The sequence below is a fragment of the Rhinopithecus roxellana genome, chromosome 19 (assembly GCF_007565055.1).
Source record: "Rhinopithecus roxellana isolate Shanxi Qingling chromosome 19, ASM756505v1, whole genome shotgun sequence".
Classification (NCBI taxonomy): domain Eukaryota; kingdom Metazoa; phylum Chordata; class Mammalia; order Primates; family Cercopithecidae; genus Rhinopithecus; species Rhinopithecus roxellana.
The window spans coordinates 16,790,415-16,808,025 of NC_044567.1; the positions used below are offsets into that span (position 1 = coordinate 16,790,415).

Here is a 17,611-nt window from a genome sequence, read left to right on the forward strand (position 1 = left end):
TCTTGCTCTGTCACCCAGGCTGGAGTGCAGTGGCCAGATCTCAGCTCACTGCAAGCTCCGCCTCCTGGGTTTACGCCATTCTCCTGACTCAGCCTCCCAAGTAGCTGGGACTACAGGCACCCGCCTCGTCGCCCGGCTAGTTTTTTGTATTTTTTTTAGTAGAGACGGGGTTTCACCGTATTAGCCAGGATGGTCTCCATCTCCTGACCTTGTGATCCGCCCGTCTCGGCCTCCCAAAGTGCTGGGATTACAGGCTTGAGCCACCGCGCCCGGACACTTTTTTTTTTTTTTTTTTTTTTTGAGACACAGTTTCACTCTTGTTACCCAGGCTGGAGTGCAGTGATATAATCTCAGCTCACTGCAACCTCCACCTCCTGGGTTCAAGTGATTCTCCTGCCTCAGTTTCCTGAGTAGCTGCGATTACAGGAGCCCGCCACCATGCCCAGCTAATTTTTTGTATTTTTAGTAGAGACACGGTTTCGCCATGTTGGTCAGGCTGGTCTCAAACTCCTGACTTCAGGTGATTCGCCCACCTTGGCCTCCCAAAGTGCTGAGATTACAAGCATGAGCTACTGCGCCCGGCCGCTCATGGCTAATTCTAACAGCCTTTGCTAAAATGACACCCCATTCCAGAACATCCTGCCAGCCCCATGCCCAGACCCTCACCCTGTCCCCTCTCTCTTAACCACCCCGCACAGACACCATGGCCTTGCTTGCTTTTCTGATCGTTCCCCAAGCCTGAATCTCAGGAAGTCTTTGCTCAAGGTGCCCCCGAAGCCTCCTGCTTGGGCGGGGCCCACATTATCATGAATCCCCAGCAGGGCAGCTCTGGAAGGAGGTGTCCTGAGACTTCCTCCCCAGGGTCCTTGACCCACAGGAGCCACTCTGGCCTCCCAGAGCCTCTCAAGGTGTCATCCATTTCATCCTCAAAACAAGATGCCAGGAGGGCAGGGATGAAAATCACGTGAGATGGGGATGTGAGCACACAGCAAATGACTTGCCAAGGTCACTTGGCACTTAGCTGCTGGGTTAGGATGCAAAGCCCCCCCTCAGGTTTGCAGCAGGGACCCAGCATCAAGGAGGGGTCACACTGACATTTTTTTTTCTAAACATGGATTTTTCTTTTTTTCAATTCAATGTATAGGCCGGGAGCAGTGGCTCACGCCTGTAATCCTAGCACTTTGGGAGGCCAAGGCAGGCAGATCACTTTAGGTCAGGAGTTCAAGACCAGCCTGGCCAACATGGTGAAACTATGTCTCTACTAAAAATACAGAAATTAGCTGGAAATTGCTTGACCCTGGGAGGCGGAGACTGCAGTGAGCTGAGATCGTGCCACTGCACTCCGGCCTGGGAAACAGAGCAAGACTCTGTCTCAAAAATAATAATAATAAATAATAATAATTCAATATATAGAATCACTTAGAGTCATTCTTTTTTTTTTTGAGACGGAGTCTCGCTCTGTTGCCCGGGCTGGAGTGCAGTGGCCGGATCTCAGCTCACTGCAAGCTCCGCCTCCCGGGTTTATGCCATTCTCCTGCCTTAGCCTCCCGAGTAGCTGGGACTACAGACGCCCACCACCTCGCCCGGCTAGCTTTTTGTATTTTTTAGTAGAGACGGGGTTTCACTGTGTTAGCCAGGATGGTCTCGATCTCCTGACCTCGTGATCCGCCCGTCTCGGCCTCCCAAAGTGCTGGGATTACAGGCTTGAGCCACCGCGCCCGGCCTAGTCATTCTTAAGTGCACTTTTTTTTTTTTTTTTTTTTTTGAGACGGAGTCTTGCTCTGTCGCCCAGGCTGGAGTGCAGTGGCCGGATCTCAGCTCACTGCAAGCTCCACCTCCTGGGTTTACGCCATTCTCCTGCCTCAGCCTCCCGAGTAGCTGGGACTACAGGCGCCTGCCACCTCGCCCGGCTAGTTTTTTGTATTTTTTAGTAGAGATGGGGTTTCACCGTGTTAGCCAGGATGGTCTTTATTTCCTGACCTCGTGATCTGCCCGTCTCGGCCTTCCAATTTTTTTTCTTTTTGAGACGGAGTCTCACTCTGTCACCCAGGCTGGAGTACAGTGGCGTGATCTTGGCTCACTGCAAGCTCCACCTCCCAGGGTTCACACTATTCTCCTGCCTCAGCCTCCAGAGTATCTGGGACCACAGGCGTCCCACCACCACGCCCGGCTAATTTTTTTGTATTATTTTAGTAGAGATGGGGTTTCACCATGTTAGCCAGGATGGTCTCTATCTCCTGACCTCGTGATACACCCGCCTCGGCCTCCCAAAGGGCTGGGATTACAGGCGTGAGCTACAGTGCCTAGCCACGTTTTTTGTTTTTGTTTTCCAAGACGGAGTCTCTCTCTGTCACCCAGGCTGGAGTGCAATGGATCTCAGCTCACTGCAACCTCTGCCTTCTGGGTTCAAGTAATTCTTCTGCCTTGGCTTTCCAAGTAGCTGAGATTACAGGCACAGGCCACCATGGCCAGCTAATTTTTGTATTTTTTATGGAGGCGGGGACTTACTATGTTGGCCAGGCTGGTCTCAAACTCCTGACATCAGGTAATCCTCCTGCCTCGGCCTCCCAAAGTACTAGGATTACAGGCGTGAGCCACTGCGCCTGGCTTGTCTGTACTATTACATTGTCTTAAATGTAGCTAGCGGATGCCCCTGCCAGCTGGCTCCTGTGCCCATTGACAAGACCCTCATCTATGGTAGCTTCCTCACTCTCTGGCACCAGATGCCACCTTGCCTTTGGCTGCCTTCCTTGTCTCTACATATGGATACACACACATACACATGCCTTTCTCCATAACTGTCCCTTGGGCCTGCCCAGCCCTTGGCCCACTCTCACTTCCCCTGCCTGACAGGGAAGTGACACACATCTCTCTTCCACCCAGGTAGCCTCAAGAAGAAGACCCCACCCCTTTACACGCCCAACTCCCTATGGGAGAGGCTAAGCATCCCCCAGAATCCTCTCTGCCCTGTGTCTCTGTAGTGGCTCTCCTGATTTTCAGCAGGACACACGGCCATCTGGCTGGTGATCACATTTCCTAACCTCCTTGCACCTTGATGTGGCCGAATGACCAAGTTCCAGGGTGTGAGCAGGAGTGATGTCTGACACTTTCTGGTGGCCGCTAGCCCTTCCCAGTTCTCAGGGCTAGAACACATCCGTGGGGATGATACAGTCCACTCATTCGTGTGAGGACAACTCTCTCGTCTATACCCAGTGGCATAAGAAATGTGCTCCATGGACCAGTAGCAGCACCTGCGAGCTTGTTAGAAATACAGAATTGGAGGCTGGGCGCGGTGGCTCAAGCCTGTAATCCTAGCACTTTGGGAGGCAGAGATGGGGGATCACAAGGTCAGGAGATCGAGCCCATCCTGGCTAACACGGTGAAACCCCGTCTCTACTAAAAAATACAAAAAACTAGCCGGGCAAGGTTGCGGGCACCTGTAGTCCCAGCTACTCAGGAGGCTGAGGCAGGAGAATGGCGTAAACCCGGGAGGCGGAGCTTGCAGTGAGCTGAGATCCAGCCACTGCACTCCAGCCTGGGTGACAGAGCAAGACTCCGTCTCAAAAAAAAAAAAAAAAAAAAAAAGAAATACAGAATTGGGCCGGGCACGGTGGCTCACGCCTGTAATCCTAGCACTTTGGAAGTCCGAGGTGGGTGGATCACCTGAAGTCAGGAGTTCGAGACCAGCCTAACCAACATAGAGAAACCCTGTCTCAACTAAAAAACACAAAATTAGCTGGGCATGGTGGCACATGCCTGTAGACCCAGCTACTTGGGAGGCTAAAGCAGGAGAATCGCTTGAACCCAGGAGGCAGAGGTTGCGGTGAGCCGAGATTGTGCCATTGCACTCCAGCCTGGGCAACAAGAGCAAAACTCTGTCTCAAAAAAAAAAAAGAAAAAAAAGAAAAGAAATACAGAATCATCCGGGCCCGGTGTCTTACACCTGTAATCCCCACACTTCAGGAGGCCGAGGCTGGTGTATTGCTTGAGTTCAGGAGTTTGAGACCATTCTGAGCAACATGGCGAAATCTACTAAAAATACAAAAATTATCCGGACATGGTGGCATGCACCTATAATCTCAACTACTCAGGAGACCAACGCAGGAGAATCGCTTGAACCCAGGAGGCAGAGGTTGCAGTGAGCCAAGATTGTACCACTGCACTCCAGCCTGGGCAATAGACAAAGACATTGTCTCAAAACAACAAAAAAAAGACATATGGAATCATGGGCTCTCTGCAGTAGGCCTGCTGAATTAGGACCTGCAGTGTGTGTGCGTGTGTGCGCGCGTGTGTCTATGTGTGTGTGTTTGTTTTAGATTGTTTATTTGTCTCTATCTCCTGACCTCATGATACACCCGCCTCAGCCTCTGCCGAGGACGGACAGTCCTGGGTTCAAATTCCAGTTCTGCCATTTACTACCTCTGACCATGGCTATTAGCTCCCCGAGCCTCAGTGCCTTCATCTAACCCACAGGGTCCCACACTCTAACCCCAGGTTGAATGAGCTAATGTCCACAAATGCCATGCAGAGGGCCAGCACAGGGTGGGCACTTGATAAACAGCATATTGCTGGGGGAGGCCTGAGGAATGGTTGTTGAAAGGAGACACAGGGCACTTGCCCTGGAGCTGCATTTTTCCTTAAATTGTATTTTTAGTCATGGGGGCCTATCTCTTTGTACACTATTTTGTTTTTCAAATTTTTTTAAGAGATGGGTGTCTCAATATGTTACCCAGGCTGGTCTCAAACTCCTGGCCTCAAGTGATCCCTCCACCTCTGCCTCCGCCTCTGCCTCACAAAGTGCTAGAACTACAGATGTCTGCATCTGCACCCAACTTCCTGTTTTTCTTTTCTTTTAAGACATAGATTCTTGCTCTGTCACCCAGGCTGAAGTGCACTGATGCAGTCATAGCTCACTGTAACCTCCAACTCCTGTGCTCAAGCAATCCTCCCACCTAAGCCTCCCCTCCCCAGTAGCTGGGACTACAGGTGTGCACCACCACACCTGGCTAATTTTTGCTGTTGTTGTCGAGACAAGTCTTACTATGTTGTCCAGGCTGGTTTCAAATTCCTGGCCTCAAGCAATCCTCCTACCTTGGCCTCCCAAAGTGGTGGAATTACAGGCATGAGCCACCGCGGAACCTGCAGTTTAATGAAACCGCCCAGGGTACTCCTGTGCATTTTGAATTCTGAGCTCTGCCCTAGGGGCTGATGGAGCTAGAAGATAGAAAGAATCTGGAGAGCAGAGCCATTGTTGAGGTCTAAACTATTACACAAGAGAAATAAACTTCTGTCTTATTCAAGCCACTGTATTTAGGGCTTCTTTGCTACAGCAGCTTTGCCTGTACCAATACAGCACCTAAGCCTGCTGCAGGGAGCTCCTTCCCCTCGCCTAACAGCAGTACCTTGACCAGTGGCCACTGGTTGGGCTGGTTGAGCAGCTTCACAATGGCCGGGATGCCATAGTTGAGACGCACAGAGTTCTGGGCCATCTCGGCCTCAGGGTGGCGGCTAGTGAGGTGGCGCAGGGCGCAGACGGCAGGCTCTGTGATGTCGTCCTTGTCACCAGCACGCAGGATGGCGTGGATGAGAGCCTCCACACCGCTGTTCTGTGTCACCAGCGTCTTGTTCTTGCTGTTGTTGCAAGTCAGGTTGGAGAGTGTGCCCGTGGCACAGGTGAGGACGTTGACATCATCCACGCTTAGCTGGTTCACCAGAATCTTCAGCACACTCTCCAGGCCCTCCTGGAGGGAAAGGAAGGGATGGGGGAGTCAAGGAGCAGCCAACTCCAGGGAGCCTTCTCAAATATGTCCAAGGGGAGCGGGATGACCTAGAGGGGTCAGCCCTGCCTGGGTGTGCCTGGGAATTTTCATCCCCATGACCCGCCACACCCTGTGAGAGGGTGTTACTATCTTGTGGTGCAAATGAGGCAATGAGGCTCAGAGAGGTTGAGGAACTTGCCCATAGACACACAGCCAGTGGCTGGATCTGAACCCAGGCCTGACTCTATGCCCCACGTCTCTTCCCTCCAACCCATCAGCCTTTCCCTGGGGGCCTCAGACCCAGGCAGAACCCTCCTCAGGCCAAAGTACGGTGTCCAAGGGAGACCTCAAGACCAGGAGGCAACTGTTGAGGGGGCCACATGTTTCCGTGGCCCAGCTGAGCCACGTCTACTCACTTGTCACCTTTCTGGGCCTTAGTGAAGGCAGCAGTGCTGCCCGACCACCCTGGGGCCCTGAGCCAAATCCACTTCCAGTAAAATCACTACCTCAGACGTCTCACTTCTCCCAGGGAGACACATAAGCCTTGTGGTGGGACAGAAAAACTCCAGCTTTGAGGACGGACAGTCCTGGGTTCAAATTCCAGTTCTGCCATTTACTACCTCTGACCATGGCTATTAGCTCCCCGAGCCTCAGTGCCTTCATCTAACCCACAGGGTCCCACACTCTAACTCCAGGTTGAATGAGCTAATGTCCTGAGGAATGGTTGTTGAAAGGAGACACAGGGCACTTGCCCTGGAGCTGCATTTTTCCTTAAATTGTATTTTTAGTCATGGGGGCCTATCTCTTTGTACACTATTGCCCCAGCCCAGGGCCCAGGTCAAAACTGTTCTCTTGTTGGATACAGCAGCTCACGCCTGTAATCGTAGCACTTTGGGAGGCCGAGGCAGGTGGATCACCTGAGGTCAGGAGTTCGAGACCAGCCTGACCAACAAGGTGAAACCCTGCCTCTACTAAAAATACAAAAATTAGCCAGACATGGTGGCACACTCCTAGAGTCCCAACTACTCGGGAGGGTGAGGCAGGAGAATCGCTTGAGCCCAGGAGGTGGAGCTTGCAGTGAGCCGAGACTACACCACTGCACTCCAGCCTGGGTGACACAGCGAGATTCTGTCAAAAACCAAAAAAAAGAGATGAGGGTCTTCAAGGCATTTCCAGCCTCAGCCACAAGGAAGAGAGATTTAGAGCCCCCAGTCCTCCCCTAGTACCTAAGGTCAGATGCCCAGACAGGAGGCTGGATGGGGCAGCTGAAGAGGTCAACCCCAAGCCCAGATACCTCCCTCACCTGCTTTGTGGCCACGTCCGAGAGGTTGCGCAGGGTCCACAGGCAGTTCTGCACCAGGCGGGGGCTGTTGCTGGTCAGGTGCTTGCCCAGGGCCTGCATCCCACCTGGGGCAGGGATAGGGGTGCCATCAGCCATGGGCAGCACGGCTGACTCAGCTTGGCAGCTGGGCAGAGCCCCCACCCCAGCCGCCCTCAAGGCCATCATACTTACCAGCCTCCACAATGGCAGGCTTATTGCTGGGACACACGGACAGCACCTTGAGCACACGACTGGTGGTCCAGAGCAGCTTCTCATAACTGTAGTTACGCATGATCTGCACGAGGGCCTGGGGCCCACCATTGGCCAGGATAATCAGCTGCAGGTGAAGAGGGAATGAGTGTGAGAAGGACGGGGAATATGACAGGAACAAGGAGGAGCGGGGCAGGAGACAGAGCTGTCATTACTGAGCTTCAGCTAACGCACAAATAGTTTGTTTTTTTATTTTAATGTATTTTTTTCTTTTTATAAAGATGGGGGTCTCGCTATGCTGCCCAGGCTGGTCTTGAACTCCTGGCCTCAAATGATCCTCCCACCTCAGCCTCCCAAAGTGCTGGGATTACAGGTGTGAGCCACCACACCCAGCCAAACACCCCAGTAGTTTTTTGTTTGTTTGTTTTTTTGAGATAGAGTCTCGCTGTGTCACCCAGGCTGGAGTGCAGTGGCATGATCTCAGCTCAGCTCACTACAACCTTCGCCTCCTGGGTTCAAGCAATTCTCATGCCTCAGCCTCCCAAGTGGCTGGGATTACAGGTGTGTGCCACCACGCCCAGCTAATTTCTGTATTTTTGGTGGGGATGGGGTTTCACTATGTTGGCCAGGCTGGTTTCAAACTCCTGACCTCAGGCAATTCACCTGCCTCGGCCTCCCAAAGTGTTGGGATTACAGGAGTGAGCCACCACACCCAGCCCACCCCAATAGTTTCGTGACTGTTACGTAAGCCAAAATTTTGAAAAAAAGGATAATACCCAGTGCTGACAAGGATGTGACAAGACTATATGCACACCCATTACCAGTTATGACACTGAAAATTAGTCCAATCCTTCTGGAAACCAATCTGGCCATTTGGGTAAAAGCCTAGAAGTGTTAAAAATTGATGAGAATTTTTTCCACTCTTTGACAAAGGCTTTACGCCCAAAGACATTCATTATTTTGTTAGACAGCATTGTTATAAAGGTGGAATAGGAGCAATCTAAATACCCTCCCTCAGAATAAAGCCTGAGGTCTCCACTTAATGATTGCTATCTGTAGGCTGGGTATGGTGGCTCATGACTTTAATCCCAGTATTTCGGAGGCTGAGAGAAGGATTCCTTGAGGGTAGCCTGGGCAACAGAGCAAGACCCCATTCCCACAAAAAATTCAAAACTTAGCTCAGTGGTACGTTCCTGTAGTCCTAGTTATCAGGAAGGCTAAGGTGGGAGGAATGCTCGAGCTCAGGAGTTTGAGGTTGCAGTGAGCTAGGATCACGCCACTGCACTCTAGCCTGGGTCACACAGTGAGACCGTCTCAAAAAAGAAAGAAGAGGAAGAAATGGGAAGGAAGGAAGAAAGCGAGGAAGAGAGGAAGAGGGAAAGGAAAAGGAAAAAGAAAGGGGAAAGCGGAAAGGAAAAGGCAATCTGTCATTATTAGAGGGTGGTTTTGAGGACAATAGAGCAAAAAAAAATTTTTTTAAACATCATGCAGGCCAGACACAGTGACTCACACCTGTAATCCTGACACTTTGGGAGGCCAAGGCAGACAGATCACTTGAACCCAGGAGTTTGAGACCAGCCTGGGCAACATGGAGAAATCTCACCTCTACAAAAAATTATTCGGGGGCCGGGCGTGGTGGCTCACGCCTGTAATCCCAGCACTTTGGGAGGCCGAGGCAAATGGATCACCTAAGGTCAGGAGTTCGAGACCAGCCTGGCCAACCTGGTGAAACCTTGTCTCTACTAAAAATACAAAAATTAGCTGGGCGTTGTGGCGGGCACCTGTAATCCCAGCTACTTGGGAGGCTGAGGCAGGAGAATCACTTGAACCCGGGAGGCGGAAGTTACAGTGAGCTGAGATCGCGCCACTGCACTCCAGCCTGGGCGACAGAGTGAGACTCCATCTCAAAAAAAAAAAAAAAAGAAAAAAGAAAGAAAAGAAAGGTAAAAAAGAATTAGTTGGGCATGGTGGCACATGCCTGAAGTCCCCGCTACTCTTGAGGCTGAGATGGGAGGATCATCTGAGCCCAGGAAGTCAAGGTTGTAGTGAGCCCTGATTACACCACTGCACTCCAGCCTGGGCAATAGAGTGAGACCCTGTCTCAAAAAACAAAAAAAAAAAAGCAGGCAGAAAACAGATGCAATGTTGCAGATTGTTATGATGACAAGAATGTGCACACATCTGTAGTCTGCCCACAGAACAGCTCTTAACGGAGCATATCGAAATAACAACAGTGGCTATATGAGGATGAGTGATTTTTTTTCCTTATACTCAAAATACTAATTCTGAGCAATTCAGCCGCATGATGAAGCATGCATATCTGCTCCTATATCTCATCTAAAAGGAGTAAGGGGCAGCGGCCCGAAGCTGTGGAGGATAGAGGGTGACGCAAGAGTGGGCTTCAGGCCTCGGGAGGGTTGGGGAGGGCCCACCTTGCTCTCCTGGTTGCCATAGGCCAGGAGCTGCAGGCAGTCGGTGGTGATGGCCAGGAACTTGGGATTGTTCTTGTTGAGCAGGGGCACCATCTTTTGCAGCCCATCAGCCAGGCGCACAGCCATCTTGGCGCCCTCCTGATACAGGAGCAGGTTATGCAGCGTGGTGATGGCGTAGAACAGGACCGACTCCACAGGGGAGCTGCGGGGGGTGAGCAGGGGTTAGTATGCCGAGGTCCCAGGGGCCTGACATACATGTGAGCCTGGCATGGGTTCCCACCTTCCCCAGGAAGCCTCCCCGCTACTGACACCCCTCTAGAAATATCCCTTTGCTAAAATCTCATCACTTCTTGAGCCTGCCTGGCTCTTAAGCATGAAGCAAACAGCACCTGTCTTCTCCCAACTGAGACAATGACTCCTCCTGCTTCTGAGCCCCCAGCCCTGTGCTGAGTACACAGTAGGTCCCTAGACACTGATTCCTACTAAGTAACTACCATGTAGAAGGCCACATATTAGAGAGGCCTTGCAAGGCATTCAGAAGGGAGTGAAATCAGTGTCTCCCCTTCATGGAGCTCCCAGTCTGGTATAGGGATGAGAAATGAGGCCAGGCGTGGTGGCTCACATCTGTAATCTCAGCACTTTGGGAGGCCGAGGCGGGGGATCACCTGAGGTTAGGAGTTCGAGACCAGCCTGGCCAACGTGGCGAAACTCCGTCTCTACTAAAAATACAAAATTGAGCTGGACATGGTGGCAGACGCCTGTAATCCCAGCACTTTGGGAGGCCAAGGCGGGCAGATCACCTGAGGTCAGGAGTTCAAGACTAGCCTGGCCAACATGGTGAAACCCCATCTTTACTAAAAATACAAAAATTAGCCAGGCGTGGTGGTGGGCACCTGTAATCCCTGCTACTTGGGAGGCTGAGGCAGGAGAATCACTTGAACCCGGGAGGCGGAGGTTGCAGTGAGCTGAGACTGCACCATTGCACTCCAGCCTGGGCGACAAGAGGAAAACTCTGTCTCAAAATAAAAAAAAATTAGCTGGGCATGGTGGCAGACACTTGCAATCCCAGCTACTCAGGAGACTGAGGCAGAAGGAACATTCAAACCTGGGAGGTGGAGGCTGCAGTGAGCTGAGATCATGCCACTGCAGTCCAGCTTGGGCGACAGCATGGCCTCATCTCAAAAAAAACGAGAAATGAGACCAATCAACATTTTGTAGGGGGCCCAGAAACAGAAAGTTTGTAAGGAACTTTGCATTTGCTATTCCCTCTGCCTGGGACACTCTTCCCTTCCTCTACACTAGCCAAACTTCACTCATCTGTTAATCCCCTGCCATTAAGCGATTCCACCTCTGAGCAATCTCAATGCTCTTCTGCCACAGCCTGTGTCATATCCTGATCATTAACCTGCTGTTTACATGCCTGTGTTCCCTGCTGGGCTGTGAGCCACTGAGCACCAGGATGGGGTGTGCTTCTGCCTGGCACATGATAGGTGCTCGCTGGGTATTTACGGAAACCCAGGGAAGGAAGGGGAGAGGCCCAAGTGAGAGGGGGTCCTGGACTCCTGCACTGAGCAGGGGTGGGTACCTGAGCATGCGGACCAGAGCAGGGATGCCGCCCGACTTGAAGATGGCGAGCAGCCCCTCCCGGTGGTGGGAGAGGTTGTGCAGGATGCTGGTGGTACAGCGGGCCGTGTCCAGGTCGCTGGTATTCTGCATGGTGCGCACGACAGCGGCCACCAGCTGGGGTGAGCCCATCAGGGCCCGCCGTGACGCCTCCTTCTTCGACAGCTGGTTCACAATCATGGCCGCCTTAGTCACCACCACCTGGAGGGCGAAGGCAGGTGCGGGGACGTGAGCACTAAGGAGGGGCCGGGACACCCTTCCACAGAGCTGAGGAGGCCCCCAGACTCGTCACATACAGGGGAGTCCGGGTCATAACCTTCCTCCACCCCTACCATGTCCCTCCCCTGAGGACATCTGCTCTCTCCCCTCCCTGCCCAGCCCCCACCCTCCCTAGCCGGGACCCTCACGGACCGGGTCCTCGTCGTTGAGCAGCTTGGTGAGCTCGGGCAGGGCTCGAGTGGCCAGCTCGGCGTCGTCCTGGTAGTTGATGAGATGCACGATGGCCGACTTGAGCAGCTGGGACGGCTCGGCCAGTCGCTGCAGGTTGGTGGCCTGCCCCTCCACCTGGGTGGCCAGCAGCAGTGAGCTGTCCTCGCCTGACACGCCAGGGCACATGGCCTCCCGCACCCGTTTGGCTCTGGCTGTTGTGGACATCTGGTACTCCAGGTCACCTGGGAGCCATGGGGACAGGGACTGAGTGCGGGCAGTGGGCTGGGCAGACACTGGGGAGCAGGGCAGGCTGCAGACAGCCCCACCTCGGCCCTCTGGGCTACCTTTCACCCTGCCCAAAGCCCCAGCGCATGACTGGCCATTCCACCTCTCCCCAGGGACCTTGGGGAAGTCACCATCACCTCAGTAACCTCATCTGTAAAATGGGCCCCACGTGTTCTGTCCATCACGGGAATTTTTTTTTTTTTTTTTTTTTTTTTTTTTGCACACTTATTATGTGCCTGGCAGTGAATTCAGTGCCCTGCTATTTTCTCATATAATCTGACAATGACCCTGCAAGGTAAGTACTATCATTGGCTCCTCTTTACAGATGGGAAAACTGGGCACAGAGGGGTTATAAGGCAGCCTGGCTCAGGGGCCCAAACCCCTACTCCATTCTCCTCCCTTACCCATCAGGTCTCTTTTCAACCCTGAAATCTCAGGAGTCTAATTACACCCTCATCATCCCCAACAGCAGCAATCCTCCCACTATACAGGCAGGCAAACAGAGGCCCAGAGAGCCACCAACATCACATCTCACAGCAGATCAGAGGGAAAGTCAGGGCTGTGGGTTCAGGGAGCCAGGAGCTGGGTCCTCAGCTGAGACATCAGGCTCCTCTCTAACTTCCTTCCTCCCCCTGGGTGGGTCTGGGAGTTCCACAGGTAGGTGCCCAAGCAGCCACACCCTGGCAACTGTCCTGATGCCCCCAGGGAGAGGGACGCAGAGGTTCCACCCTCTAATTAGTTGAGAAGGAGGAGACAGCTGCATGGCTTTCCCACCTGGATGCTGTACTTTTTGCTACCAACACAGTGCCTGGCCCTGCCCAGCCAAGAGGCCCCCTACTCCCCCTACCAGCTGTCAGGGAGAAGACTGGCGTGCAGGGGCTGAGCTCCGTAGAGCCCCACCAGCCACAATCCACCCTCACTACTCCCAGAGCCCACAGCCCACCCCATGGCATGTTCAGGGCCCTGGAGGCACCTGTGGTCAACATTTCTAGGGCCTGGCTACTCCTCTCCCCGAGAGGGGCAGGGGAGGCTTGGGCTGGCGGGGCACTCCCAGCCAGGACTAAGCCCCAGAGCTGAGTCAGTCACTCGTCCCACAGCCTTGGCCTATCTGCATGTCAGCAGCAGAGGCCTGGTCTCCCTCCCAACGAGGGGCCCTCAGGCTTGAGACCTACACCTCCTCTACCCAAAGGAGAATCCCTGGGGGGGTTCCTGGAGGCTAGGGCCCTGGCTCTTCCATCAAACATGAGGCTTCTAGAGCCAAAGGGCTGTGTCCTCCCTGCCATCCATGGGCTTCCTGAGAGCCACAGTGATGCCTCCTCATCAGATTCTTATTCTTATTCTTCTTATTATTATTATTATTTGAGATGGAGTCTCACTCTGTCACCCAGGCTGGAGTGCAGTGGCACAATCTCAGCTCATTCCAACCTCTGCCTCCTGGGTTCAAACAATTCTCCTGCCTCAGCCTCCCTAGTAGCTGGGACTACAGGTGCATGCCACCACACCCGGCTAATTTTTTATTTTTAGTAGAGATGGGGTTTTACCATGTTGGCCAGGCTGGTCTCGAACTCCTGACCTCAGGTGATCCACCCACCCCAGTCTCCCAAAGTGCTGGGATTAAAGGCGTGAGCCACCGTGCACAACGTCCTCATCAGATTCTTATATTCACAGAAGGCAAGAACTGTGCCTCTTCCTTCAGACTGGAGGCACCCTGAGGGCAGGGACTATGCCTTCCCTCCCTACCTTCCCTCTTCACAGAAGAGGATTCTGTGACCCTCCCAGATGCAGCACCCTGAAGTAGTTGCACCTCCTCCTTCAGACTGGGTGGGCCCCCTGTTAGTATGAGCTGTGCCTCCTCCCTCAGACCAGGGACCCCCTAGAATCCGCCTCCTTTCACTCTGACCTCTCTCCAGGACCCAGGCAGGTTTTCTACCCCATGGAATAGTTCCAAGGGGTCCTGACCTTGGCTGGGGGGCACCCCCTGGGTGTAGGTGGTGGTCTTCTTGAGCGTGTACTGGCGCCCGCAGGCCTCATCCTCCTCCATGATGCCCTTGCTGCTGATGGAGGGCACACAGGTGTTGGCGCCCGAATGGATACCCGAGTCGTAGGTGTACGTCTGCTGCCACTCAGTCACCTTGATTGGCTGCTCCATCAGGTTCATCACCTCCATTGTGGCTACTGGGGGCACAAAGGAGGAAGTCAGGAAGCAGGAAGTCACCTGGCCCAGCCCCCAGCTTCAGCCCATCCCCAAGTCCTGCCTGTCTTGCCATGTAATCACCATGGCCCCAGGGGTTTCAATGAGGATGCAGGCTGGGGATGAGTGGGTGTCCAGAAGGGTAACAGGCCCAGGGAGGGGCTGCCCATGAGATACCCTGGGAGCAGTGAGCCCCAGGGGTGCAGCTGTGTGTGTGTCCTGGGCTTGCATCTCTGACCTCTTAGGGGGATGAGCCCCAGGGGACAGGGCAGTAAAGGGCCAGCTGCCGCCAGAAGCCCCTGTTCACTCACCTTGCTGCCCTGACCCAACTGTCTCAGGGGCAAGAGAAGACACCCAGGACCTCTAGCAGCTTCTGAGGTCCCCTGGGCCCACCCTCAGCCACTGGGGCTCCCTGGGAAAGGCTGCAGGGAGGAGACACCCCAGTCATTGGGCAGGAAACTGGGTGGGGCAGGGAAGCGGTCTGACAGGTTTCTGTGGAACGCCCCAGGCTCCCTCAGAGACTCCAGGATCTGGCTTTCCTACAGATTGGGCAGGATCACACGTGGCCCTGAGGCTGAGGCCCTAAGGCCCCTTCTCTCCCAGCCCTCCCAGCACCTAGAAGCCTCTTTTGAGTCCCACAGAGCGGTTCAAATCTCAGCTACTCACTACTGGGGCAGTTCCCCTCTCCGCAGAATCTCAGTGTCCTCATCTATAAAGCAGGGTCACGCGACCTCCCTCAGAGGTGGTCGCGAGGACCTGGTGCATAGCAGGTGTTCAGAGGCCACGGCCATTACCATCAGCACTGCCTCTCCTCTGGAAGTGCTTCCTCACCTCCTGGTCTCCTCGAGCCCAGGCTAGGGATCTGAGGTGGGGCAGGCCTGTGGGTGGTCACTGCCGTCAGGAACCCCTCTCTCTCTCTGCAGAGGTTTAGGTGCACCTAAAGGTTAATGAGTAGCAGGGCCGTACTTTGTACCAGGGAGGTGAACTTCCCGCTTGGTCTATGTTTGGCTCCACTGTCCTGGGAACTGACCTGCAGAGGTCAGCAGCTGCGGGGAGAATGGACGCCGTGATACCATGAGGGCCTACTATGAGCCAGACCTCTCACAGACACCGTCATGCTCATGGGCGGGTTTCAAAGCGCATGCGCTGTTCCCCCGCGTACAGATGCAGGAAATGAGGTTAGAAATGGCAGAGCTGGGACTGGGACCAAGTACAGGTGTGAGGGCACCGAGGTCTGTGGTCTTTGCACATCCCAGCGCAGCCTCAGTGAGTAAGCAGAACTCAGGCTGGTCCACCCATGAAGCCAGGCAGCACCCGGGTTGTCTCACTGTGATGGGGACCAGGGGAGGGTGGAGTGGCTGGGGCAACCTGGCCCCACCCCAGGAACAAAGATCACCAAGGATAAGTCTTCCCTGTGACAGCCCCAATGCTGCCCTCCAGGAGGATGACGAATGGTCCTGCAGGTCTCACAGCCTTTTATGGCAGGCAGCCGTGAGCACACCTGGAACAGGCAGAGGCAGGGGCCAGGCCGGCTCCCAGCTGCCGCCTTCCTCTCCTCCCGCCATCCCTAGTGACTCAGAGTTTCAGGCTGATTAAACAGAAGCAGTCCGGCAACCCCAGACGGCAGACCCCAGACAGCAGGCTCAGGCCACCAGATGTGCACAGCTGCTTCCCAGGCATTTGAAAGTGTAGCTATTTCAGGAGGAGCCCCCCCCAACCAGCCCCCTTTCCACACGCACCCCTTCCCCACACCCCTTCCCCAGCAGCAGAGGGGAATGGCCACCGACAGGAAACAGGGGGCAGCGGTGGGTGGCGGGGGTCAGGATGCTGGGAGAAGGTAGACATGGGAAAATCCTGCTAAAATCCTAAGCTCCTCGTGCTGTGCCGCCTTCCCCAACCATTTCCCTGCCCCAAGGGGGAGTCCCAAGAGAGAGCAGTGGAGAGCTTGGAAGAGAAGCTGCCCCCCGGGGGGAAGGAAGGTGTAAGTGTATCCGTAAATACGGTGGCAATAACTTGCTGAATGCCGCTCTGCTGGGCTCAAGGCTGAGCGACATCTGGACACTGCTGGACATCTGCAGCTCTGGTCCACAAACACACTGCATCCCAGCCAGAGGGCCCTCCTCCATAGACAGTGCCTAACCCTGGGGCTTCTCAGCTAAGGGAGAGGGAAGCGGGCCTTACTCCAAACAAGGGTCACCCCTTGCCAGCCTCACGTCTAAAGGGACCACCACAGTCAAGCCGAGGAACTTCCTCAGCAGGTCCCTCACCACCCCCACCAGCCCTGGTGGACCATCAGGAGACTGCTGAGGGCTGGACAGCTACCCAGGGAGAGACAGAGGCCACAGGATACCATGGGGGTGGGGGGTGAGGGTTCCCATTGGCCTTTATTATTATGTGAATCTCGTTCTTCCCTCAAAGCAACCTGGCAGATGTTTTGTTATTTCCAATTTCTTTTTCTTTCTTTCTTTTTTTCTTTCTTTTTTGAGACAGAATCTCTCTCTGTCGCCCAAGCTAGAGAGCAGTGGCACGATCTTGGCTCTCTGCAACCTCCACCTCCCAGGTTCCAGCGATTCTCCTGCCTCAACCACCCAAGTAACTGGGACTACAGGCGTGCACCACCACGCCTGGCTAATTTTTGTATTTTTAGTAGAGACCAGGTTTCACCACATTGGCCAGGCTGGTCTTGAACTCCTGACCTCAGATGATCTACCCACTTTGGCCTCCCAAAGTGCTGGGATTATAGGCATGGACCACTGCGCCCGGCTTTATTCCCAATTTCTAGGTGAAGAAGCTGTGCCTGCACACTGAGAAAATGGCAGCACTCATGGTAGGAACAGCATCCAGTCCACCAGACAAGCCTGAGTGGAGCTGAGCCCTCTTGCCAAGGGGAGGAGGGGACCAAGATGCTTGCAGATGGAAGCAGAGCACCCGGCTGCAAATCAAGAGTACCAGGTTCAGGCTGGGTGCATTGGCTCACGCCTGTAATCCCAGCACTCTGGGAGGCCGAAGCGGGCAGATCACGAGGTTGGGAGTTCAAGACCATCCTGGTCAACATGGTGAAATTCTGTCTTTCCTAAAAAGGACAAAAATTAGCCGGGCATGGTGGTGCACACCTGTAATCCCAGCTACTCGGGACGCTGAGGCAGGAGAACCGCTTGAACCAGAGAGGTGGAGGTTGCAGTGAGCCGAGACCACGCCACTGCACTCCAAGCCTGGGTGACAACAGAGCAAGACCCTGTCTCGAAAAAAAAAAAAAAAAAAAGAGTCCCAGGTTCTAGTCCCAGCTCTGCTACAAACTTGCTGGGTGTCCTTGTGTCCCTGGATCTCAAAGGAATGTTATGTCTAAGATTCTAGGAATAAA

General features: G+C 53.9%; 1 protein-coding gene across 8 annotated transcripts in view; it reads right to left on the reverse strand.

Annotated features, from left to right (window-relative positions):
* Nucleotides 1-17,611, reverse strand: part of JUP (junction plakoglobin) — a 32,340-nt gene that overhangs the window by 4,482 nt on the left and 10,247 nt on the right. For 5 of the 8 annotated variants that reach the window (XM_010386532.2, XM_010386564.2, XM_010386539.2 and 2 more), the window contains 7 exons: nt 14,019-14,234; nt 11,757-12,016; nt 11,308-11,546; nt 9,723-9,924; nt 7,273-7,417; nt 7,063-7,166; nt 5,403-5,741 (listed from right to left, as the gene is read on the reverse strand). In XM_010386532.2, the coding sequence (XP_010384834.1) occupies nt 5,403-5,741; nt 7,063-7,166; nt 7,273-7,417; nt 9,723-9,924; nt 11,308-11,546; nt 11,757-12,016; nt 14,019-14,226 (1,497 nt within the window). In that variant the 5' untranslated portion in view covers nt 14,227-14,234. The remainder of the gene's footprint in view (nt 1-5,402; nt 5,742-7,062; nt 7,167-7,272; nt 7,418-9,722; nt 9,925-11,307; nt 11,547-11,756; nt 12,017-14,018; nt 14,235-17,611) is intronic. The other 3 variants (XM_030923554.1, XM_030923555.1, XM_030923556.1) reach the window with 1 other exon arrangement.